The 27,301-nt window shown below is 35.9% G+C and overlaps 1 protein-coding gene across 1 annotated transcript in view; it reads right to left on the bottom strand.

Annotated features, from left to right (window-relative positions):
* The window catches only part of LOC150094514 (SAP domain-containing ribonucleoprotein), a 282,266-nt gene that overhangs the window by 76,278 nt on the left and 178,687 nt on the right, over positions 1-27,301 (bottom strand). Inside the window, exon 6 of the mRNA XM_090412228.1 lies at positions 8,473-8,544. Coding sequence (XP_090268354.1) covers positions 8,473-8,544 — 72 coding nt within the window. The remainder of the gene's footprint in view (positions 1-8,472; positions 8,545-27,301) is intronic.

Below are 27,301 nucleotides of genomic sequence, written 5' to 3'. Positions count from 1 at the left end.
AATCAGTAAATTGCAGCATATGGGAATGGACATAGGGTTGGTGAGATGGATAGGAGGGTGGTTGACGGAGATATATCAGAGAGTGGTTTACTCGGGAGTAGAGTCCACAAGACGGCCTGTGACTAGTGGTATGCCACAAGGATCTGTTCTTGGACCACTGCTGTTTAATTTGTTCATAAATGATATAGGAAATGATCTGAGAGGAACAGTTCATTTGTTTGCGGATGATGCAAAGTTGGGTAGGGCAATAGTGAATGCAGATGACGTCAAAATTTTGCAGGATGATTTGGATAGATTGGAGGTCTGGGCTAAGGAGAATAGATGTCAGTTTAATGTGGCAAAATGTAAGGTTATGCATTTTGGGGTGTAAAGATTGGCGGCAGTTTACTGCATTGGTGGAACCGTGCTCCAGGAAATTGATGAGGCACGAGATTTAGGAGTGTTGGTAGATAAGGAATTGAAATTTAGGGGACACATTGCAAAAGTGACCAAAACTGCTCATCAAATCACTTGGTTGCTGAAGAATACGTTGACAAGCAGAGACAAGCAGGTTATTGTTCCTCTGTATAGAGCCTTGATAAGACCCCATCTAGACTACTGTGCTCAGATTTGGTCACCTAGGTTTCTTCTTGATGGGGAGGAGGTGGAGAGGATCCAGAGGCGAGTGACCAAGATGATAGCAGGTCTGTGGAATGAACCTTATGAGAACAGGTTGAGGATTTGTGGGTTGCAAAAATTGGTTGATAGGCGGAGGAGGGGAGATATGATTGAGACATTCAAATTACTGAAGGGTTTCTATAAAATTAATTCAGAAGATATTTTTGAGAACAGGGCTGGTTGTGGGAGGACTAGGGGACATCCATGGAAACTGGGCAAAAGTGTGGTTAGTAAAGGTGTTAGAGCTGGGTTCTTTACTTTTAGAGTAGTGAATGAGTGGAATGCGCTCCCTGAGTCTGTGGTGGATGCTGTGACAGTGAATGAGTTTAAGGCGAGGTATGATAGATACTGTATGAATGTCAAATAGTTGTGATGAATATGATTTGGGGCCTCCCTCGATGAGTCTAATGACTCCCTGGAGTTGCCCGCAATAATAGTAATAATTGTAATAACGTGGTACTTATACAATGTGGTTTTGATATAACGCAGTCTACAAATTGTAGTAACCCTTTATCTTTTCATATATTTTTCAAGGTGCAACTTAAAAATCAAATTTTATCTTCGTTAAATTTGTGTCTGCCTGTATCGCGCATGTAGTTATAAGTAGCGAATTTATATTAGGGGAAATACCCCTTAGCATGCATGTACGTCAATTGTTTACTGTATTTATTGTTGAAACTTGTCTTCGTTTTCTGCCAGGAAAGAGCATTAAAAATCATAAGTGTGTTAATCCGAAGCTTAGTACTTTCTTTTTTGGTGAGTTACATACAATATGTAATGTTTTTTTTTATGTAAAAAAAAAAAAAAATTTAATAGTAATGGCCATTAGAGCACTTTTGCGATATGGTTGAAAACGAAATTAGTGAATTAATTGATTGAGAAATAGATTTAAATGAAGAAGAACTGGTACAATTAATAGGTGACGTTGAACCAAATGGCGGGGAAAGTTCTGCTGAATATTCTGATTGTGATGAATCCATTAAAGAATTCAGTTTAAAGAAATCAGCAGAAGGGTTGGACTTGGCAAGAAAGTTATGTTATGGATAATGATCTCCCAATGGAGTGCTGCAGAAAATTCACGAGACAACTGGATATTTGTTTAGCTCCGTATTATGAACTTAATAAAAATTTGCAGTATAGTCATAAGCAAGTTCTTATTACTGACTTCTTGATAACTAAACCAACCGAAGTATGCAATGAGAATTATGCAAATGATGTCCAAGAGATTTCAAGTGATGACATCTGGCCACTCGTAAATAAAAAAACATCAACGAAATGTTAATTTTGAAGAGAGTGATGACGATTAAAATATGCACTTTATTTTATTTTGCCTAAAACATTTATGCATTATGTGCAATGAAGTTTACATACAATTTGTAATTTTTTATAATTTTATACTATGTATTTGTTTCATAGTTTATTTGTTTTCTTAACACGTTCGCTGCCAACTACGAGTATACTCGTAGTTCGTATATGAGCTTCACAAGCCAACTACGAGTATACTCGTATGTCGATTTACCGACCTCCTATGCCAAACACGAGTTATCCCTTTGTATAATTACCTTAATTTGGATCCTTGGATTCTGAATAAAGCGGAGAGCATGTCTGGGGGCTTGGTAGAAGGGAAATAATTTCAACTAAAATATAGTATATTGTGTATGTGCCTCAGATGCCAACTACGAGTATACTCGTAGTTCGTATATGAGCTTCACAAACCACTACGCGTATATTCGTATGTCGATTACCAACCTCCTATGCCAAGTGTGAGTTAATCCGTAGTATAACACATAATTTGTAAATCAATTTAAAACTAGTAAATTCAATAAAAATAAAAACCAATCAATGAAATAAAAATGCACTCAGTAAAATAAAAAAAAAAACTATTTATTCAAATTACCATTCCGATTTTTTGCTTCAACCATTTCAAATTTGTGCATATTTGAAATGGAAAGAACTTCTCTCTTATCCTTCCATTTACGATGATGAATTCATTAAATTCATCATCGCTCATATTAGCATAAATTCATTATCAGTAAGTTTTCTTTTACTGGTCCTGGCGAAACTGAAGGTTTTTAGAGACTAGACGCAATAAACACATTCTTCAATGCATGTAATATATGGTTGGGCGTGATACAAGATTACTCGTAGTTGGCGTATGAATCAAAATTCTGTCTGATAAGCCGGCTACGAGATTACTAGTAGTGACTTGAAGATGCGAAAGCGCTTGGTGTGCGGGAACAAACTATGCCCAAGTAGCGTGGCAGCGAACGTGTTAACTTACATGAATTACCTGAATTAAATCAAAATATTTTTTTGTTGGATATGTCATTGTTTATATATTCTTTAAAAAAACGATTTCAGAACCCAACCCTACTTTTTCTATGTGATTTAAATCTCGCATAACGTGAGACTCAGATCACAAAAATTTATATAATTTTTGTGGAACCTAACCTCCACGTTATACGAGCATTCCCTGTATTTAGAAATTTATGTACATTTAATTATACAAATACAACATTTATTTTACAAATGATATTCGTCTTTTTCAATTTAGCTATTTGAAAACAAATTCTACCCTACGGTTCTTCTTTATGAACTGGTCAATAAGATCGTCATAAAAAGTTGGTTGTAACTTAATTTTCCCAAGCAACATGCACACTTGTAAAGACTGGCTGAAGCTCACTGGCTTTGACTGCGTATGGCCTTGTGTTTATGATGACGTGAAGGGAGTGGAAATGGTTATGCACACATGAAATCACAGTGCCGCAGCGAGGACCTGGAAGTGCCTACAACCAAGCAAGCCAAAGTAGCTTTAACTAGACGAGCAAGCATCAGCCTTCGATACACAACGCAAAGCTCAATTATTGCTGCACAAGCTTAAGAAGTCTTCTGTCTACAAAAATAAAAGCCTAAATGGAATGCATTTATTAACAAATAAATATAAATATTACTTCTTTCTCAATTAATGATATCATAGCAGGAATGGAGAATTCGCCACTGGAATATAGAGAGAAATGGAAAGACCATTTATATAGAATGGAAAGATATCAGCTATCAATCAAAAGAAGTACATAAATATATGGGGGGGGGACCAGCTGTAAGGTAGAAATACAAGAAAAAGCAAGTGCCTAATCCTTGATAAAAAGAATTTCAGAGATTTCAGCCACCTCTCAGAAGAGAGGTGCATATAATGTCTTGAATGCAGACTTCCATTTGAGCAGAAATATATTATCGACATTCCCCCTCTTTTATGAAGACTGGCCCAGTCTGCCCATAATAATTAAGCTAGCAGAAGCATGGATTTTTCCCACTACAGATTTAAAAAAAAAAATTAAATAACTTTTTACATTGGAAAAAAAACGAGGTATGCAATTCATGATTATTCAGAATTCGTAATATTTTTCAGGTATAATTTTTAGTGGGTTTCCCCACTTTTTTTCCTTTTTAATTGCCTATCCCCACACACACCATGCTGTTGTTTTTTTCATAATTATATGATATGGAGACAACTACTGTGTGGCAAAATAAATTTTGCCTACATAAAGAAGGTACAGTCATTGGCTCACCATCTGTTGTTAGCTATATGGAAACTTTTGAGCAATGTGTTCTAGATTTCTTTAAGTTGATAAAGAGGATCTAAACCAAACTGTAGGTTTGGTTTAGATATGCTGACGATGTTTTCATTATCTGACCACATAGCTGCTGCCAAACTTTAAACATCTTTCTCAGCCACTGAACAAACAACATGAACATACAATGTACCACGGAAACTGAAAACCAAAACTCACTCCCTTTTTTTTGGATACACTCATCCACACATCTTTCTCCAGGCAGTCTATTCTTCACTGTCTACTGCAAGCCCATACATTCCGGCAATGCACACATGTAGACTTACCAACACCCTTAACAAAAAGTTCAAGTCATTAACATCATCAAAAACAGAATCATAGCAATTTGTTCTAATGAGCATGCTCTTAAGCAAGAATTACAAATTATTAGTCAAACATTTATAAAGAATGGCTATAGCAAAACACCATCAATAAAATTTGCAAAATTACACCTAGATAAAACAAATATAATGCTATACCATTATAACCTTAATGCGGCTTTTAAAACCTGGACTAAAAAACATATTCAACTCTTCCATCCCTATTTTGGTATATTAGGCCTCCGTTCATGCTCTTACCACCATACACCAAACAGATTGGTAAGGAATGTATACAAAAAAAAAAAAAAAATGAATGAAAATTTAAGGAAGCTTGTGAAATTCTGATCACTCATCCTAATCCAAACAATGATGGTGTTATAAAAATCTCAAGAATGTGGATGGCACACATAACTTATGTTTCAAGTTCTCCAGTAAATTCTCACTTCAGGTCTCTAAAAGTTCTAATTTCAGCTCTTATTTCAGATACTGACCATCATCAATACTGTTCTTTCCCCCAATTTAGCTGTGAGTAATCTCTGACAAAATTGATAACAAGATTCTAGTGTGGTTCAGTAAGGTTTAATTCTTGATCTCTTTTTTTTTCCTTTCTTAAAAAAAAAAAAAAAACAGGTCAGTCCTGTGTTAACAGTTATGAAATTAGTGTGAATTTAGCATATCAAATGTATCGTAATGTAGCTTGGCTCTTTGTATATACATATATGTATACTCTAGGTGATGACCTTGATATGAAGATCAAAATATCAGGTGATTATTTTGACTTATATTAAAATATGAAGTTATTACTCTAACATGGTAGTTGTCGCCGTAATTTATTATAACGGAGGACAGTGGTAATGGAATGTAGGTTGTGCAACCTATGTAGTCTATGTTTAAAACAAAAAAGTTTTAGCTTTTTTTCCTCTCTGATAGCATTATCAGAACTGATCTACACAGCAAAAATTATCTGGACTCACTGAAAATAATAGTTACAGTTTATTGAAAAACAAATAATTAAGGGTGGAACACAGTTAATATTCAAACATTAAAATCTTGGCAAGATCTTATTTCAAACTTGTTAAGTATGCCATAATCTCATGGTATGAGGTCTCTGGCTTACCTCCTGGCAAAGTATTAATTGAACTTTAAGAATTATGTCAGCCATATTGACTATTTTCAACGAAAATTCACTGCAGAAGGTGCAGAAAAAGTTCAACTCATGTTGAACTTTTTCTGCACCTAGTTACCAACATGAAATTAAAGCTAGTATGGATCTCATAGCATTATTTACAAATTTACTGGTAGAATACGATTTCCTTAAAATTCTTGACATTATCCAGAAACAAGTAATTAGGTTCATCGATGATCCCTCTCTTACAGATCACTTCAGCCTCTTTCTCACAGAAGCAGTGTTTTAGCAGTGTCTATTCTACAGCAACTTCCATGGTCACTGCTCCAATCATCCCTTTACTGCGCAACTGTAAAAACACACAAAACCTGCTTCTCCTCTTCCTCTTTTATTCCATCCACCACTGTCCTCTGGAAATCCTTCATCATGAAGTGTTCTCAAACACTATAACCTGTTACTCTTCAACAAAAATGTCAACAAATTTCTATCTCAGTTCTCATCTGCACCCCACACATGGCGCTGATGTGCTTATAGGTCTCTCAACCTCTCATGTATGGGATCTATATATTTAAAAAAAAAAAAGAGAGACAAGAACAAGAAAAAAAAGAACCAATTATTCATACTGAAGATATGTTTCCACAATAGTATAATAGAACTTTCTGTTAATACCTGCTTTCAATCTTCCTGCATGAGACCAAAGATTTTTATTCAACAATATGGCCTGGCTATGGACAGTTCACCATTACCCACTGCAGATTATTACGTGACACCTCCAAGGAGTCGAAGGACTCATTGAGGGAGAGCTCCTACTCTACAGCTCTCCGTCTCCACCACTCAATCCACCAACTACAACAACGCCATCTACTACCAACCATCACCACTAGTATTTTCATAGATAATCACAAACATCCATGCCCATGGCATGATTGGAACCCCCAGTCATCTACTACCAACCATCATCACTAGTATTTTCATAGACAATCACAAACATCCATGGCATGATTGGAACCAAAACTGGAGAACAGATATGCTAACTACTAGACCAACCATGCCGGCAGATGTATACATGGAAAAAAATGGCATTATCTGAAGCTGTTTGAAGATCATCCATTGATTACATTACTTATTATTGCAATACAGCTTGGAAATTTTGAATAATTTTTTAATAGTATTATCATCACAAAACTAAATACGAAAATAAAAAACTAACAACAAATTCCCCTTTCCATGTATATCCCATATCCCAGAAAACCTCACATAGGTCCATATCTTCATGCTAGCTCTAAAAAGAGGGCACCGTGTTTAGTTAGTTTTGGAGTTCATTTTATGCATATTTATGGATAGGAAAGAGAGAATATAAAATACACAATTCTGGTTGGTCATGCCATGCTTATAGTGAATATATACACATACATAGTGAATACTTAATATTTTGAAGCAGCAGCCTCAGGTTTTGGAAAGACAACTCAAGTATTTAGTCAAGGATGATACACACACACACACACACACACACACACACACACACACACACACACACATATAAGCAACTAAAGATTAACTGAAAATTTCATGATGCTCCTAATATTTGATGTGAAACTAAAAGAAAGAAAAAAAGTAATGTTTCGACAATGGAGCAGCCCCTTCAAATACCATCAATCACAATCAGCTAAAAAAAAATCTTAATTAAATGAAATGAAATATCATATAATTAAGATCTCTTTTAGTCTAATTGTGATAGAGGAAAACTGTTTCATTACCAAAATAGCTTTGCATTTTATTTATTTTTAATAGCAGTCCCAAAAACTCAGCAGGCTGCAGAATCCAGAGCAGTAAATGCTACAAATATTGTATGTGTATATTAAACCTTGTGAATAAGGAAATTATTCAATGCAATGCTTTTTCTTTATATTTATAATTGTAATTTGCAGTCTTTAGGAAATACTATGGAAAAGGACAAAGAATGCTTTATGGTAAAGAAGTAACATGTCAATGAATTTAAAATGTATGTATATGGGGACTATGTAAGACTATGTAATATCTAAAAAAAAGTAATTTTTTTTAGATATTGAGAAGGAAGAAGAGGATTTACACCTCTTCAACTTTTTCAGGAAGAAGAGGCATAAATCATTTCTGTTTCACACAGAAATCATTATATGCCTTCTCATCCATTAGACAACTGATTTATATCAAAAAAGTACCAAGTGAATATACTGTAAATACAAGCTTCCTACAGACATGCTTTCTAGTGAAATGAATATTTAGGCGCCCTGAGTGAAGCTAGCTACTCTAAGTACAGACAACAAAGTCATGGAGTAACTTCAAATACAAGCTACTGCTTGCATACATTTCAGCATAACGCGGATGAAAACAAGAATTTCTTGTATATTACAATACACTTACTATACGAATTGTTAAAATGAACTAAAGGGGGGAAATATTCATTGACAGAAAAATGCTTGATAATGAGATCTTGCTTCTATTGGTAGCTGATTATTAAATTTATATAAGGTTATTATAAAGAAAAATGATACTGGGAGGTTGGGGGGGGGTATCTTCAGGACTAACATTTTGAAAAAAAAATTATTAAAAGTCATCCAATGGATTTGGTAGGAAATATAATTTTAAATTTGAAATCAAAACGATCAATGATTTCAAAGCATATGCATGCAGTAGTTTTAGAAGAATAATGTTTAAAAAAAAAATCAGTAACAACTTTCACTTTAAAGTTTAGAAAGTCATCACCAAAAATTAATAAGCTTGCCTCTTTCATGACTGCTGCAATATTCTGTCCAAACCTTTCCGACCTTTTCTTTAAGCGATCAAGCTCAGTGACCTAAAACAATAAAAAAGGGGGGAGTGTTTTATACTGGTGGCGATGGTTCCAATTTTCTTCCTTATTAATCAGCAGTTACTGGCTGCATAAATGCAGATTTTAATGTTTCAAGTCTTTTGCAAGTTAATGGATTATGTATAAAACAAAGTGGCCTAGTGGAGGTAAACTGATAGCTTTCTTCCAGTTACATCACATGATGGACTGGAAGAATATGTAAAAAAAAAAAAAAAAAATTGCCATATTTCATGATGCACATCATATTCATAAGATAAATTAAAATTGCCCTAATTAAAAATAAAGAATATATATTAAAAAAAAAACAAACAGTTTCTATAAGATATGGAATGTTGCAGTTAGGAAATTCCAATTTTTATTATTTATTTATTTTTTCATCACAAACATACAAAGAGATTTAATTTTCAGATGGTTAAAAAAAAAATCCTAAAGACAACTTAATTCATACTAATAGTGAATTTTAGAATTTAGTATCCCCTTTTATGCTATGAAATATGCTGGTTAATATAAAACAATAAAGGTAAGGTGTATGCATTTGAGTATATTATTATATGGGTTTCTCCTCGATGCAGGAGTCAGAAGACTCACTGGAAGGGACCCATTATTCACACATTACCTCATCATACCCCCTCCTTAAACTGATTCACTGATGAAGTACTCACAATTACCTCTAGCAACCCATTCACTACCCTCCAAGCAAGAAATCTAGTACCAACAACCTTGCTAACCAGACTCTCACACATTTCCATGATTTCTTAGTCTCTCACTTCCTGCCACATACACTGAAAAATGTCTTCAGTGTCAATCTTGTAAAACCCCTTTAATAACTTATATGCGTCTATCATGTCTTCTCTTTTTTGCCTAATAGCTAGTTTTTGAAGCCCAAAGACCTGCCACAATGACACTTGCCTCTCCACCACTTCATCTCTATAGAATCCAGGTGACCCAGATCTGCACAACATAGTCTACATGTGACCTTATTAAAGCCTTATAGAGAGGAATAATTTTGTTATCACTGCTTGTGGGTGTGTTCATCAACAACCATGTAATGATAGCGCTTCTGACCATCTTTGCAATAAGCCATCTAAACTTCAACTCTCTGTCCACAATCACTCCCAAGTCCCTGGCTTCATTAGCTTTGTGATCACTTCCTCCCAAAGTGCATCACCTTACACTTACCAACACTGAAATAGCAGCTACTTATCTATGCCCAATACTGATAGTCTGTTTTAGTCATCCTGCAGGATCTCTATATCAGCAAACTGTATATATTCCATCAAATCATTACCTTTATCACTAATGTACAAATTAAACAACAAAAATGCAAATACTTAGCCCTGTACACCACTAACAACATGCCTTCCCCTGGACTTAACTCCTCCATAAACCACTCTTTGATATCTCTCCATCAGTCATCCTCTAATCCAAATCACCATATTCACATCCCTCTCCATTTGCTTCACTTTATGCAACAGAGCTTTAAGTGGAATCCTGTCAAATGCCTTTGTAAAGTCCAGCAATATACATATCACTAAGCAGCGATTTCCTTGATCCAACTCCATTGTTACTTATTAAAAGTGAGCAAACTACTAAGGCAACACTTACCATCAATAAAACAATGTGTACCCTATAAAGTATCATATTACTATCCATTGTCCTGAACAATTTCTCCAATACCTTAACCAACACTACTGAGATACTGATTGGCCTATAATTTGCTACTTCCTTGGAGCATCCTTTATGCAGTAGGACTATTTTGCCCTTTTCCCACTCCACTTGCACCTTCCCAGTACTGAGGCTTCAATTGAACAGCTTGGTCAGTGGAGCTGATAATTCCCTTACACATTCTCCTAATACATGGGCTGATATGCCATCTAATTCCATGGCTGTGTTCACATTAAGGTTCAATATTTTAAGCATCTCCAATTCCTCAACCTCTATTCTCCCATCAGTCAACGTCACATCTAGCATTGCAATATCACTACCCAGATGGCACACCCTTGCAAAATGATTGCTCAGTAACTCAACTATTTGGTTTACTCCTGTTAACTTCCTACCATCAGTCATCCCCCCCCCAAAAAAAAGGGAAAAAAGTCACCCTTCCATAGTCATTTCTTCTTTTACTTACCACATAGTGAAATAACTCTAGGATTTCTTCTGACCTCATCAGCTAGCTTTCTCATATAATTAGCTTTGGCCTTCCTTTACCATACAAGTCACCCTTCTTACCTGCCTGTTGTACTGCTCATCGGCATGCTGATCATCCTTTTCTTTATACTCATAAAGAAAAGGGTGATCAGCCTCCCTAACTTTTTCTTTGTCTGCAACTCCTGCTTAATGATACTATTCATCCATCTAACTGGCACCTGATTTATCCTTCTGACTCTGGGTATTCTTCAAACATCCTTTGACAATCTCCCATGCATAACCAACATCTCTCCCAAGTTCTTATGTCATGGCACTGCTGAAACTGACTCTTCAGCTTGTTATAATCATCTCCTTTGTAATTCCACACATATCCCTTCTTAATAGAAAATTCTACATGGTCGCAATCTCCCAGGTCAGGGCTATATTGCTTTCCACAAGTGGAGATAGCATAGCTAGATTGATTATCATGAACTTCTCTGGTGCTATGACCAGATCCAGCACTCTTGAACCTCATGTCCTCTCCATTACATGTCTGAGGAAATTATCTCTTAGCATCTGCATAAATTTCATTTCCTTCCCAGCATGTGACCATTCCTTCTCCTAATCTATGCCACCACAGTTTAGATCCCCATACTAATTATTTGACTTGCACTTATCATGCTAATTTGTCAATGAATACCATCTACATTCTACATTATTCTTCTTGGATTATAGCAGCAATCAATTATATATTTCATCCTGCCGGATTCTATCTCACACCAGATAGCTGCACGTGAACTGCTCTCTGCATATAATCTCAATGGTGTTCTTTACAGAAAAAAACTCGACTATCTATTTAATCAATATACTGTTTCGTAATGCGTACTCTGTAAAGATCACCTGATAATTAAATTCAGGAGAGGGCGAGCGAAATAAAAACTTAAGTTTCTCCCTCTCAAAAAAGATTTATTTGTGTGTGTTTGAGTTCATAGATCCAAGAACAGATCTTGCATTATCTCATGTAGCTAAAAGGCACTAGTATCTCTAAGATAAGAATGGCAATGCACTGCTATTCATTGAATCAAAAGAAGTTTGCTAATACACCAATCCTTCAACCTGCGTAAGTTTCTCAGATTGAATCTAATCAAGTTACAGTAAAAGCTCCAGTGCTGGTGGTATCCTTTCATCATCAGTAGCATTCCAAGGTAGATTCACTGATACTATGGAGAGTTCCCTCTTACAGGGCTTATAACCAAATAAATGTTTTTATAAAATCTTTTTTTCATATAGCTTTACTTAATCTTGCTTGTAATAAATGACCTTTTCCTTTAATACTTCTTTTTGCCACAGATATTTTTGCATTTCTAACTTACACTTTTCATCTCCTTCTTGCACAGTTTCCTCCAAGATATATAAATGATCTTAGTTATTCGATATTCTTACCTCTAATCACTATTTTGTTCCTTTGAATCTGCCATCGTTACTTTAGTTTTTCTGCATTTATCTTAAGTCCATAATAAGATAAAAATCGTTCATCCTAAATAATATCTGTTTTAAATCCTGTTCATTCTAAGCTAATACAAACTACATCATCAGCAAAGCATATTGTGTGCGGTTAATTCCATCTTTTATTAATTTCATTGTATTCTTTATATACAGGTTGAAAATTAAGGGTGACAATGTTGTCTTATACCTTTCTTTACTTCTGCAGTTGCTTCATTTTTCCTGTACTCATATCTTTACTTTCTAATTGGTATACAATTCTAATCATTTGAAAAACTTGTTTTTCATTGTACTGTACATAATCAAATGCCTTTTCCAAATCTATAAAGGCATGCATGTACATTCTGTGGTCTATTATTGTTCTCAAGGCTAGTATTGCTTCCCTAGTTCCTTTACCTTTCTAGAATACAGAGCATTATGGAATTCATTCATCATTAAATCCCCAGTATGTATCCTCCAGGAGTGTACAGGATAGTATAAAAAAAAACATGAAAAGTTTACATTATTATTAACCTATTATGAACAATTTCCCTTTAAACTAATATATTATCTGCTAGGACATAGCTTTTAAACCATACTCATCTAGAACTCAAACAGAATTCAAGTCAGTTGAAGAAATTGAGTGGATTAATAGTTGGCATCATGGTTAGAACTAGAGCAACATTACCTTCAAACCTCTGTCTATCTTAAGAAGAAAAAGAAAAAAAAAACATGTTTTTAACAGTAGTTTGTCTTGTAACAGCCTGGGAATTTCACTAGTTGCACTGTCACACAAATACCCCCCCCTCCCCACCTGTCCTTAATTATTACCCAACATTCCAAAACCCAACAAAATAGAATCAATGTACAATCATCCCATAATTCAACGTACCATTATTCTGATATCTGCTTTTAGTGCTGCTATTTTTTTAAAAGTTATTATTATTTTTTGATGGTACCAGACACGCCATCTAGGAAAGAAATCCTCATTAAAGAATTTAAAATATGTTCATTACATCATGAGGCCTCATTACTTAGTTGAGCACCAGTAGATCTTAACCCATTCAAAAACATCAGAAAATACCAGATCAGAAATGGGGTGCCAAATTGTATAAATTTTGTATTATATGGATAATAAAAGAAAATGTTTGTATAACTTGAGTCTCAGCTCAGGAATGATACCACAGGAATGGAAAGAATGTATGATAGTTCCAATGTACAAGGGTGATGCAATAACTGACATGTCTAATTGCTGATCTATCAGTGTCTCTGGTGTGGAAGTGAAGATTTTAGAGAAGTTGGTAAGAACTCGCATACAGAAATGGGTAGATAAAGAAGTTATATTCTGCAAGGAGCAGCATAAGTTTACTAAAGGATGATCATGTTGTACCAATCCGCTCATCTTTTATAACAATGTTACAACAGAGTTGGATAAAGGGAATGGATACACAATGATGATGATGATGTTGGATTTTGCTAAGGCATTTGACTGATAGAATACCACACAAAAGGCTGTTGCATAAACTGGAGAATATGGGAGTGGAATATAAACTCTTAACTTTGATCAGGGGATGGTTGACAGACAGATATTGAAAAGTGGTATACAGTGGGTGTGAATCTGCCAGAGTTAAGGTGGCCAGTGGTGTATCTAAGAGTTCAGTCCTTGTACCATTACTGTTTGTTTGCTGAAGATGCAAATATAGGCAGGACAATCAGGGATGCTACTGATATCCAGCACTTACAAAATGATTTGAATAGGCTGGAAATTGGACAAATGAAAATAGCTGTGAGTTAAATATGTTAGTGAATGTAATGAGATTTCCAGTGGCATATTATATTAGCAGGGTTATGCTACAAGAAACTGATGAGGCTAAGGATCTTGGCATAATGGTGGTTGAATTTCAAAGGTCACACAGCAAACATCTGAAATATAACTCAGAGGATAATTGCGATGTTGAAGCGAACCTTCACATGTAAGGATAATGAAGTCATTTTGCCTCTTTATAAGGCTTTGATTATTGGACACAGATCTGGTTTCCCTGGTTCCAAGGGAATAAAGCAGATGTCAAAGGATTCAAATAAGAGTTATGAAGATTATATTTGGATTATGGGATTTAGATTATGAGAATAGACTGCCAGTATTACAGACTCTAGTTAATGGGAGAAAGAAGGGTGATATGATAGAGGTCTATAAACTTTATCTTGAGGTTGACATAGAATTTTGAAATGATCAAACATTCTCAACAGTGTAGCAAAAAACAAGGGAGGCCTTTACATGAAGTCTGATCTCTAATTCAACGCAACACAACACAACACACACACACGCACACAGTCACCAGTAGTTTACAGAAGAGTGAAAACCAGCAAAAAATCTTCAAATGCAGGCTTTCCATTGTTATTCATGTTTTCAAATATTTCCTTATGTATGTTACCTATTATAACCTGTTTTTTAGTTCATTTGTGTATTTCTGCTGATGATGATGATGTGAAACACAAGAATTTTCACAAAACTAGTAGAGTAGTCAAACCATTCTATCCCATCTGATTTCTCTATGTGGAATAATACTGGCAAAAACAATTCAAACACATCCTCTCTCTCCACAGAAGACTAAGCAACAAGACCTCATACACTGCTCACAGTCAGTAAATGCCCAACAACTTACAGAATAATAACTGCTTCAATTATACTGATTATGTTCTAAAGGTCAGTTGCCAGCAAAAAAATATCACCACTGGCATTCATATCATCATCTAGCAAGGAAAGGAGTCACAAAGAATGATGCTCTTTAAGCAAGTTTTCAGCTGGATTCTCTGAAGTCAAATTTGATTATGTCGATTCTTACTCCCCCCCACTGCAGGTTGAGTGAAGGCACTCCTTGAGATGTTTAGTAGAAATGTTTTGCCTCTTTTGGTAGTGAAATAGTTCTGCATTAACTTAAAACATTTTAAATCACCATGGATAATACACAAGACACATTTTATTTTAACTGGTTAATGTAATGGGGATTATTCAGTTCTATTTCTTTAAAATGGAGTAGCAGGAGTGCAAAGTTGGAATGTAACTAGTTTGTTGGTGTGATGCATATGCTAATGGGAAATCTTGAAAGTATCAACACTGTTAATAAATGCATTCACTAAAAGGGAAATTCCACTACAGCTCAAAATAAAGATATAAAAAATATCATGATAAGACAGGTTAGATGCTAAGTGTAGTAATAATTTACTTTGTCTTGTATCTCTACCAAATCACAAAATTCATATCAAATGCAAGAACAAAAAAAGTTCTTTTGTATCATCAGGCCTTTCACAGGGTACTGCACATAAGATCTGTAAATTACTCTCCGAACAGGCCACATAATCGTTACTTCAAAGCTTTTATAAAAAATGCTGGAATTATGTTCGAATGTCCAATTCAGAGACAAAAATATTGAGAAAGCAACAGGAGTAATAGAAAAAAAGATATCTTTTGGTCCATTATCTCTTTATAATATTACTGATGTATCACCAAAACAAACCTGTGCCACCAGAGACTAAACTTAGCATCTTCTTATATAAATGGATTATGCATATGACATAGGTTTACTGATCAAGGGGTGCCTGCATTATAAACTCAGTGTCTGGAATTAAGTATTTGAGACATGCATCTCATGCCATAAAAACTTTTCTAGGTACACGACATCCTCTGTTTATTTGATTACAAAGGTTCTACAGCCCATAATCAAAAACTGCATATATATAGAATGGTATTTTCCTATTCAAATACTACGCTTTCCATAGTACAAATAATCTACAAATGATGTTAATAAAATTAAGTAACAATATCTGTATATTTAAATTTAGCTATTGGTTAAATACAAAGAAAGAATTCTTCTTCACCCATACTCTATGTAGAGTACTGAGGTACTAAAAAAGTGACAGTCCCAACATAGTTGCTCCATGTGTTTCTGTCTTGGGAGCTTCTTAATAATAGAGAACAAAGAATTAGTCCATTTTCCAACATTATTTATCCAGATGATCTAGGTCACCCTGTGCTTTTCATTAGAAGTCAAACCCTCTAATGCTATTTGAGGTAAACTATCTGACCTAGACACTGAAGCTGTTTTTGACATATTTTAGTGATGATATTCTCATGTGTTCTGACATGGAGCGGATTCTCCTTCTAGCCTTGTCATTAATTATGTGTGCTGTGTATAATAGCTTCAAAAAACTTCTGTAGCACTTCATCTAGAAGGCCAATAGTCTCCTCTCATCTTTAGCAATGTCCAACTTTTAAATCCATATTGTAAGACAAAGTTAACAAGGGTATCAATGAGATAGAGTTTTGTAGCTAGCTGTATTTATTGTCCTTCCAAAGTGTCTGTAACCTCTAAAGAGCAACTGTTGCTTTAGCACTATGTACTTTAATATGATGTTTAGACCAGTCATCTCTATGTTGTACACTTCCAGTAGGTGACGAATCTTTGTATTAAATCCAATTTTTCACCATTAACTGAAATTTTCATAGGTTTATGACCAGAAGACAGTTTTTTTTTTTTTAAATTGTGAATGCTGATCTTTAATCCATAATCAATAACTTAGAAATTAATTCTTGTAACTGATGTTCATTTTCTGCTATTAGGTCAATATCAGCAAATCTGAGATTGATTTTATTTATTTATTATTATTTTTTTTTGCCACCAGCTGTAATTGGAATACCACTGGCAAAAGTATGCAGCCTTCAATGCTCACCTCTTTCCATTTTGAAAGGCTTGCTATAGTTGGTATCTAAGTCTATTAACATTTCTGAGTAATAGTAAAGAGTTTTAACTAGGCGTACTATTTTATTATCTATAAATATCTGTTCAGTATTTTCCACAATGTCTCATGCCATACTGAATCAAAGGCCTTCTGTATGTTTATAAAATTGTCATATAGCATTTTATTATGTTCAATATATTTTTCTCCAGTGAGATGTATTGCAAATAAGTGATCCATTATACTCTTGTTTTTTGGGAATACTGCTTGGTTCTCTGCAGGTATACTTTCTATTTTCCTCTCAATCCAAGAGAATAAGATTTTTAGGAAAATATTGCTTGGATGTGTGATTAAACTGATAGTTCTATAATTACTATATTTTGTACTATTCCCTTTATTAGAAATCGGAACCAGAACACAGAGGTACATCATTCTTTATACCACGATTCATTATTCCATACATCTTGACAAATTTTGGGCAGAGCATCTCTGACACCCCCCCCGCTTTCAGTTTTGAAGCTCATGGTAGAGACACTGGGACAGGATTTAAAAAATTGTTTAATTCTTCCAATATTTATTCTCAGTCACTGAGACATCGTCAGGGAGTACAATATGAGACTTGTAACACACACACACACACACACACACACACACACACACACACACACACACACACACACACACACACACACACACACACACACACACAAAGGCAACACAAAACTAAATGAAACATCTGAATGAAAGACTGGAGTCCTAACTAGGTGGTTTCCCTCTGTGGGCACCTATTGGCAGCCTAGGATACAAACTGGGATCTCGAAGTATTAGCATTTCTTGACTGCTAATATTAGCATTTCTTGACTGCAAATGTATTTTTTTGGGTTCTTCCATATGGATGTTGGCTGATCTTTACTAGAATGTATAAGGGCAGCAAGCTTTTGGTGGAATTTGAAAGCTGTTCAGAAATCATATTTCTTTCAGAATAGCTATTTTTTCTGAAGTGCCTCGGAAATAGTGGATGATGATATCATTACTAAAATATTTCTGAAGAGAAGGTCAAGGATTTGGAGAAGGATTTTTTTTTGATACTGCGGGAACTGCATCCATTAGATAAGAAGGTGTGGTGCATTTAAAAATATCAACTGCATTGTGAATGGAGAACCTATATAGAACAAGTAATTTCAGCTACTTCGGCACAATTTTTAGTGAAGATGGTAAATTGAATATGGAAATAGACAACAGAATCAAAAGGTTGGAAACAAACTGGAAGGAAGAGAGGACACATCGGAGGAAGAAGGAAATGGAATTTATGCAGTTACTAAGGAATAATTACCTGAGGCAGCATGCGATGGAATGAACTAGGGATTTGAGAGGGCTAGATCTAGTAACTTCGTCTGAAAGTTTGTCTATAACCAATATAACTACCTTGCCACCAGATGGTGAGAGTGATCATATGGTTTATTTGAGAAATGGCTAATATGTCGAATTTTAAGTTAAAAAAAAAAAGGGTGGGGGGGGGGGATGTGTGGAATTATAGGGCTGGTAGGTGTGACATAAGCATAGTAGATTGCTTGGATCAGTGCCAAGGTATGTGAAACTGCATGGGAAGCAGTAAAAGAGTGTCCGAGGGAAGTAATAGCAAACTGCATACATGGTGTCAGAAGAAAAAAATCAAGTAGGTATGAAATGGATGAATACCAACATTAAGGCTGGGAAAGAAAAAAAAAAAATCTGTGGGAAGAATTCATGGAGGAAAGGTGACAGAGACAAAAGTAAAGTATGAAAAGAAATTAGCAATGCAGGCCAAATGTAATCCCAAACAGTTCTTTCTCTATGTTGCAAGTAAAAGGAAGAATGCTAACAGCAGATAAGATAATTTTAATGAATGACATTGGTAAGGAGGTAAATGAATCAGCTGAAACAGTAAAGCACTTTGTAAGAATATATCATCCAGGTAGAGATATTACAGTAACTAGAGAGGCAAAGACTTATATAGGAACCGAGGTAAATGAAATGGAAGTACATAGCATATTATTATTATTATCATCATCTCGAGCAACTCCAAGGAGTTGACAGACTCATCGAGGGAGGCCCTAACATCATGTCAAGAGCAACTATTTGACATTCACACAGTATCTATCATACCTCGCCTTGAACTCATTCACAGTCATAGCAACCACAACAGACTCTGGCAGCTTATTCCACTCATTCACCACTCTCCAAGTACAAAACTTAGTTCTAACACCCCTGCTAACCACACTCTTGCCCAGCTTCCATGTATGGTCCCTAGTCCTCCCACCACCAATCCTATTCTCAAAAATATCTTCTGGATTAATCCTATAGAAACCCTTCAGTACTTTGAATGTCTGAAACATATCACCCCTTTTCTGCCTATCAACCAATTTTTTCAACTCAGAAATCTTCAACCTGTTCTCATAAGGTTCATTCCACAGACCTGCTATCATCTTGGTCACTCGTCTCTGGATCCTCTCCACTTCCTCCCCATCAAGAAGAAACCCTGGCGCCCATATCTGGGCACAGTAGTCTAGACTGGGTCTTATCAAGGCTCGATACAGAGGAAAAATAACCTGTTTGACACTGCTTGTTAAAGTATTTTTCAGCAACCAAGTGATTTGATGAGCTGTTTTGGCCACTTTTGCAATGTGCCCCTAAACTTCATCTTCCTATCCACCAACACTCCCAAATCCCTCGCCTCATCAATTTCCTGGAGTATGGCTCCACCAATGTGATATACTGTTGGTAATCTTTTCACTCCAAAATGCATAACCTTACACTTTGCCACATTAAATTGACATCCATTTTCCCTAGACCAGTCCTCCAAACTATCCAAACCATCCCGCAAAATTTTGACATCCTGTGCACTCACAATTGCTCTACCCAACTTTGCATCATCAGCAAACAAGTGAACACTTCCTCTCAGATCCTTTCCTATATCGTTAATGAACACATTGAAAAGTAGTGGTCCAAGAACAGAACCCTGCAGCACACCACCACCAGTCACAAGCCGTCTTTTGGACTACACTCCTGAATAAACCACTCTCTGGTATCTCTCCATCAACCACCCTTCTATCCATCTCACCAACCCCATATCCATCCCCATCTGCTTCAGTTTACTGATTAGAGTAACATGTGGTATCGTGTCAAAAACCTTAGCAAGGTCCAGTAGAATCACTGTAAACCCATTACCCTTATCCAGTTCAGCTGTCACTGTGTTATAAAACGTGAGCAAGTTACTGAGGCATGATCTACCCAACAAAACCATGTTGTCCCCCATACAGTATCCCATTTTCATCTATCCAGTCCTGTATTCTTTTCTTGACTAATTTCTCCAAGATCTTGACAAAGATTCCTGATATGTAATCGGTCGGTAATCTACAACAGCAGTCTTGGAACCTCTTCCTCCTTTATGCAGTGGAACTATTTTCCCATCTTTCCACCCCCACGGGACTAACCCAGACCCGACTCAAATTAAACAAAATGGCCAAGGGTACAGACAATTCTTTAGCCGCTTCACGTATGACACGAGCTGGTATACTATCAAATCCCACAGATGTATTGACATTGAAGTTTTGCAATAGACTACTCACCTTCACTTCATTCACCACAATTCCTGTATAATCTATTGGTTCATTCATTTCTGCAACGTCACCACCTGGAAGATATATTCTTGCGAAGTGCTCGCTTAGTAATTCAACTATATCAACTGATTCGGTTACGTCCCTACCATCGGCATTTTTTGAAATCATTTTGTCATGTACATTTTTTCTTTTACTAGCAACATATCGAAAAAATGGTTTAGGATTCTCTTTAGCCTGCATGGCCAATGTTCTTTCATAATCCTTTTTTGCTTTTCTTACTATACATGTTACCCTTCTGGCCTGCGCTTTATACCGTTCATGTGCCTGCAGGTCACCTTTCTTCTTAAATTCCCTCCACAGTTGTTTCTTTTTTTGCAGCTCAAGCTTAATGGTGTTATTCATCCATTTAACCCCTACTTGATTTATTATTCGGACTCTAGGTATACAGTCAGCCATTGCTTCATGCAAACACTTCTTTACCGCTTTATCAACTTATAGCCCTTGCAGTTGTACATGCCATGGCACTGAACCAATCAAACTCCTAAGCTAGTCATACTTACCAGTCCCGATAATTCCACATGTACCCCATCTTAACTGTAAAATCCACACCTTTAGCCACCTCCCAAGTCAAGACCCTATGATCACTCTCACTAATTGGTGGCAACGTGGTCATATTCATTACAGTCAAATTCTCAGATGCAATTACCAGGTCAAGCACTCTCTAACCCATAGTATTATCCATTATATGCTGTCGCAGATAGTTATCCATCCCTTAATAACCGCATAAAATCCAATTTCTTCCTCCCAAGTGTCCTCTCCTCCTTCCAATCAATGTTAGCATAGTTGAAATCTCCCATAATAATTACCCTCCTTCCACTCATTTCTTCTATTTGCTTATGCATACTATCTCCACCATCTATTCCATCACCTGGTCTATAGCAGCACCCAACTGTATATTTAGTTCTGCTAATTTCAATCTCACACCAAATAGCCTCAAATGTGCTCTTTTCTCTATCCTGCAGTTCCACTTCTATTCTTCTTGGTGGTAGCTCATCAGCTATCATCAATAACACCCCCCCCCCCCATTTTATTCTACCTGTCACTCCTGAACACACTATACCCCTCACATTCAATCCCACTAGCTGTGTCATCTTCTGTCAGCCATGTTTCACTAATGCCAATAACCTGTTCTGGAAGTGCCAACCAAGGCCAAAAATTCTTCCCTCTTGTTCCTAATACTTCTGGCATTTGTATACATTAATTGAAGAAGCCGATTTGTCTCATCCCTATTTTGATGCCTTATACTAACTATCCCATTCTGATTCGTGGTCTTTCCTACTTACTTGGGCAATTACACACATTCACACACTCAACTGTCTCCCTAAAATCTGCAAATCTACCCCCCCCCACTTAATAACTCTAGTTTCCCTGGTTCTGTAACTTCACTTGCACCACATACGACAACACCTTTTGAAGTCTACGCACACCAAATCCATCCATTTTATATAAATCCTTTCGCCCATCGAACTCAGTCCACACATCCATAAATTCCACACCACTCATAACATAATTCATGCATAAAGTCATTAGCAATTATGGCCCTCCACCTATACTCTTCACTGTGATGCCATGGCAACAGACTCACCATCCTAACTCTCTCACTCTTTTCTTTTGCTACCTCAAGCAATTCCTTCACATCCTCACTCATAGCCTTTTTATTTCCTTTCAAATCATTTGTACCCACTACCACTACCAATTCCTTCACCTACTGTTTTTGCATTCTAATTGACTCGCTTACATTCTTTAGGGTCACACCGGGTTGGTACGATTTTGTTAAACTCTCAACCAACACACCTCTTACTAGGGAATCTCCATATAATACATGCTCTTTCATTTTGTTTACACTCACTATCATACCCTTATTTTTTCTATCATACTTTTGCCGATTATTAGTCGGTACGCTTGTTAAAGATTTTTGCTAACGTTCCAGTTACTGGTTTACACTATGTATCGTTTCACGTAATAGAGCTATTTCACTCATTGCGTCAGTGTCGTCGTTTTTATTTTCCGATGATTCATTGACTTGTTCTGTATGCTTAACTTCATTTACTCTATCAATGCCACTCTCACAGCTATCAGGTACTACCTCGCAAATATCAGGTTCATACCTCGAATATCGCTATTATCTAGATTCTCACTTTCGACAATATCACTCACACGACCTGAAATATTCTTTAAATCCTCACATTCTTTACACTTTTTGCACACATTCACTCCACAATAGTTGTTTAACCAGACTCCAGCCGCTCTCCTCGATGTATACATTTTGCAAATGGAACACTGAATCAAGTCTTTTAAATTAAGATTATCAAACAAATATGGCGATCTGGGTGTCATCTTTATGTTCCTCTTTATTGGAGCCATAAAGGAAACAATACTATGTAATAGTTAATATATACTTAATTATTCCTAGAATAACTTATCTCAATCAGGAGCTCTTCTTAGACATGTCCACAGCGCTTGGATCACTAGCACCACCTATCAATTACAGAACCTTAATGTGAATAAAGCTATAAGACTAGATGGTATACTAGCTCAAGTCTTACATGAAGATGCTAGGGAATTGCCAGTGCCTTTGCCCACATTAATCTTAGTCTCAGCTCAGAGTTAGTCCCAAGAGAGTGGAAAGAGGGGAAAATAGTACCATTGCATAAAGGGGGCTCCAAGACTGATGTAGCAAATTACTGATTGATCAGCATATCAGAAATTGTATTCAAGGTACTTGAGAAGCTGGTCATGAGCCAAATACAGGAATGGATGCACAGAAATGAAATACTATACAAGGAGTAATATGGTTTTGTGAAGGGCAAGTCGTCTTCAATAACTTGCTCACATTTTATAATACAGTGACAACTGAGATGGATGAAGGTAATGGGTTTACAGCGATACTGCTGGACTTTGCAAAAGCTTGTGACAAGATACTGCATGGAACTCTAATCAATAAATTGCAGCACATGGGGATGGATATAAAGTTAATGATGTGAATAAGAGGGTCGTTGATGGCGAGATATCAGAGAGTAGTTCATTCAGGAGTATAGTCCAGAAGGCCAATGACTAGCGGCATACTACAAAGCTCTATCCATGGGCCACTACTATTTAATTTATTTATTAACAATATAGGAAAGGATCTGAGAAGAACTATTCAGTTGTTTGCCAATGATGCAAAATTGAGTAGAGCAATTATTAATACAGGTGATGTCAAAATTTTGTAGGATGATTTGGATAGACTGGTAGTCTGAGGAAAGTAAAATGGATGTCAGTTTAATGTGACACAATGTTATGTTATGCAATTTGGGGCTAAAAGATTACCAGCTGTGTACCACATTGATGGAACTGTAATCTGAAAAATTGATGAAGCCAGGGATTTGAGAGTGTTAATGGACAGGGAATTATAGTTTACAGAGCATATTATATGCCAGAGTCTGTTGTGGATGCCATGGCTGTGAATGAGTTCTAGTATGAGAGATATTGCATGAACGTTGGATAGTTTGGCATGATGTTTAGAGCTTTCTATGATGAGTCTAAGAACTCCATGGAGTAGCCATAGATGTTTTTAAATGAACAGTTTTTATTATTATTATTATTATTATATATATATATATATATATATTTTTTTTTTTTTTTGAAGTGATATGACCAGTGGTAGGGAAGCATGCTAACTGTTTTGCTAACTTATAGCATAGGGAATTTATAGCATGTACTATAGTTTTTTTTTTTTTTTTTTTTTTTTTTTTTTTTTTTTGGGTGGGGGTGGGGGGACGAGAACTGAAGGGTTTAGGTTATTGTATGATTCAGCAGACTTTTCAAATTTTTGATCTGAGATTTGATGGGATTGTAATTTAAATTCTGTTGATGGAGTAATCGTGATTTCTGAAACTAATAATAGTTCAGCTTTTCTAGACACCTTTGTAACACGCCTACCCAATGATAACCTGCCCTTTTTAGAATACAGGAAGCCCACCCACACAAGCAGATACATTTACAAACTTCCCCATCTCCTCTAAATGATATGGATCATTAAAACACTATCCAATAAGCCTGTAAACTTTTGTTCCAGTGAGTCCTCTCTTACAGAAAAACTTCATATACAACATACCTTCTTATCTAATGGCTACAGATTCTACAGTATCAAAAAATAATCAATCCTCCCCCAATCCTTGAACTTCTCCGCAGAAAGATTTTAGTAATGCTATCATCATCATCCAGTATGTCTGAGGCACTTCAGAAAAAAATAGCCAGTCTGAAAGAAATACAATTCTGCATGGTTCTCAAGTCCCATCAAAAGTTTGCTACCTTTATATGTTCTATTAAAGATTGGCTCCCACCTCTCTGTGCTTGGAGTATATAAAGTGTGTTGTTCCAGCAAGCTGGCCTACTATGGACAGACAGGAAGATCAGCCACCATCTGCATAGAACAGAAAAAAAATACTCCTATGTAAAAATAGGCAAAATAGCCATAAAAATTAAGATAAAGTGATTTTCAGAGTTTGGAGACTGGTAAATGCAGCAGATAAATGTTATTAAATGGGACAAGGAAATCTTAAGTCAAAGAATGGAAACTCCTTGCATTCTCTGGAAAGAAGTGTCTAATCTCACCAAAGCCCAGGTGCCATCCTTGTGTCAAAACAAATCATGAAACATGTAATTTGGACATTGAAAGTAGACAGCAGCTGATATAACTGTAATTTTCATTTCTATCAAGAGTAGGAGTAGTCTGGATAATTACAAGCGATGATGACTGTCATTTATGTTAGTACTCACAACACGGATGTTGGTAAAGTATTTTTATCATTATTATTTAATTTATTTATTTAGTATCATTATTATTTATTTATTTTTTGGAATAACAAGATGGGACAATATGAGAATACCATAACAAAATACATTATATTCTACAAGATGATTCCATGTATGAAATTATATAAATTTTCTTTTGTAGATCAGGATGTGATGGAGAGGATTCAGAGACAAATGACCAAGCTGGTGACAGGTCTATGGGATGCACCATATGAGGGTAGACTAAGGGTGTGTGTGGGTTGCAGAGTTTGGTTGGTAGGCAGAGGAGAGGCAAAACGATAACAGAAACGTATAAGTTACTAAATAGATTCTAGAAGATTGGCACAAGAAATATTTTAGTACATGAGTAATAGGGTGAAAAAAAGAGGTCACCTCTGGAAGTTCTGTGAGAGCATGATTAGTACTGTGTGTGCAGAGAGTTGTGAATGAGTAGAATGGATTGCCAGAGGTGGTTGTGAGTGCTCGAGCAGTGAACAAGTTTAAGGAGAGGTATGATGGATACTATGTGAATAATGGTTAGTATAGGTCTCACGCAATGAGTCTTTTGACTCCATAGAGATACTCATTGATCCCAAGATTGGTTAGTTAGTTGGTGGAAGGGGTATGTCACAGTGTCCTATCCTGTGTTCTTTTTATTTCTTCATATTTAGTTCCAGTTATTGAAAAATCTTGGTCTGCTTCTTGGCTTCTTCCCTTCTGTCACCCGTTCCAATATTTCTGTAACCAATCCTCCATGCTTTAAGCAGCATCTTCTCTTATTGATGTGGTTCAGTAGTGACCGCACTTCTTGAACCATGTTTGGGATTTCTTCATTAATCTTTCTTTTTATTCAACTAATTCTCATCATCCTTCTCCATCACCAAAGTTCAAATGACTTCAACTTTTTGGTGTCTTGTTGCGTTAATGTCTAAACCTTGCAACCACGTAATGCTGTGCTTCATATGTATGTTTTCACAAGTCTCTTCTGTAGTTGAATGCCAAGTCCTTTATTAATAAAAATGTTTCTTCTATTGTAGAATGACTTTTTGGCCAAGCTTATTTTTGCTTTTATATCTGATTGGCTTCATCACAGAAGAAACTTGAGAGTCTCTTCTGTGATGAGACTCCCAAGGTTTTAAAGGAAATTACCTGTTGTGTTGGGCTGTTATTTATTTCCAAGTTTATTTTAATGGCATTGCCTTTACTTGTGATTAGCAGTTTAGTTTTCCTGTAATTAATTTTCAGGGGTAATATGTGAAAATTTCTTTCATATTTGTCAGGGAGGATTTCAGTTTGTCGTCACTGTCAGTGATAACTGCTATGCTGATGATACTAAATCATATTCAGAATTTCAATTCCATTTATCTTAAGCTATTAGTTCTGTTAATTTGTTTATTGCTTCTTCAATGTAAAGGTTAAACAGTATTGGAGAAAGAGAACACCCTTGTTTTGCACCTTTACAAATCCTTGCTCCTAGCTGCCTATTGTTTCTATTTGGGCTTCTTGGTGATTTAAGACTTGGAACATTTGTTTCCAGTCAAGACTATTGAAGGCTTTCTCAAGATCAGAGAAAACTATCAGATTATTTTTTCTTCTAACATCTTTCTTATAGGATTGCATCTCTTTTCCTTGAATCCAAACTAACTGGTCACTGCTGATATATTCTTCAGCATTATTTGTCAATCTTTTTTTTTGGATTACTTTTAGTAATATTTTTGAAGTATGTAATATTAGACTTATTGTTTGTTGATTTTTACAGTTCTGTGCATTATTTATTTTAGGAATGAGAATGACAGAGCATTGCATAAAGTCTTTGGGCTTTATGCAATGCTTCATATATACCATATTTACTTGAATATAACTCGCTCTAGTGCATATCTCGCACCCATGATTTAACTTTACGATTATAGAAATTAAAAAGTTTTGCATATACCTCGCACACGAAAAAAGTTTAAAACTAAGAA

Source organism: Typopeltis vanoorti, chromosome 22, assembly GCF_054136105.1.
Source record: "Typopeltis vanoorti isolate ZY-2024b chromosome 22, IOZ_Tvanoo_1.0, whole genome shotgun sequence".
Taxonomy (NCBI): domain Eukaryota; kingdom Metazoa; phylum Arthropoda; class Arachnida; order Uropygi; family Thelyphonidae; genus Typopeltis; species Typopeltis vanoorti.
The sequence above is the reverse complement of the archived record's forward strand: the minus strand, read 5'-3'. Positions and strand labels throughout refer to the sequence as shown.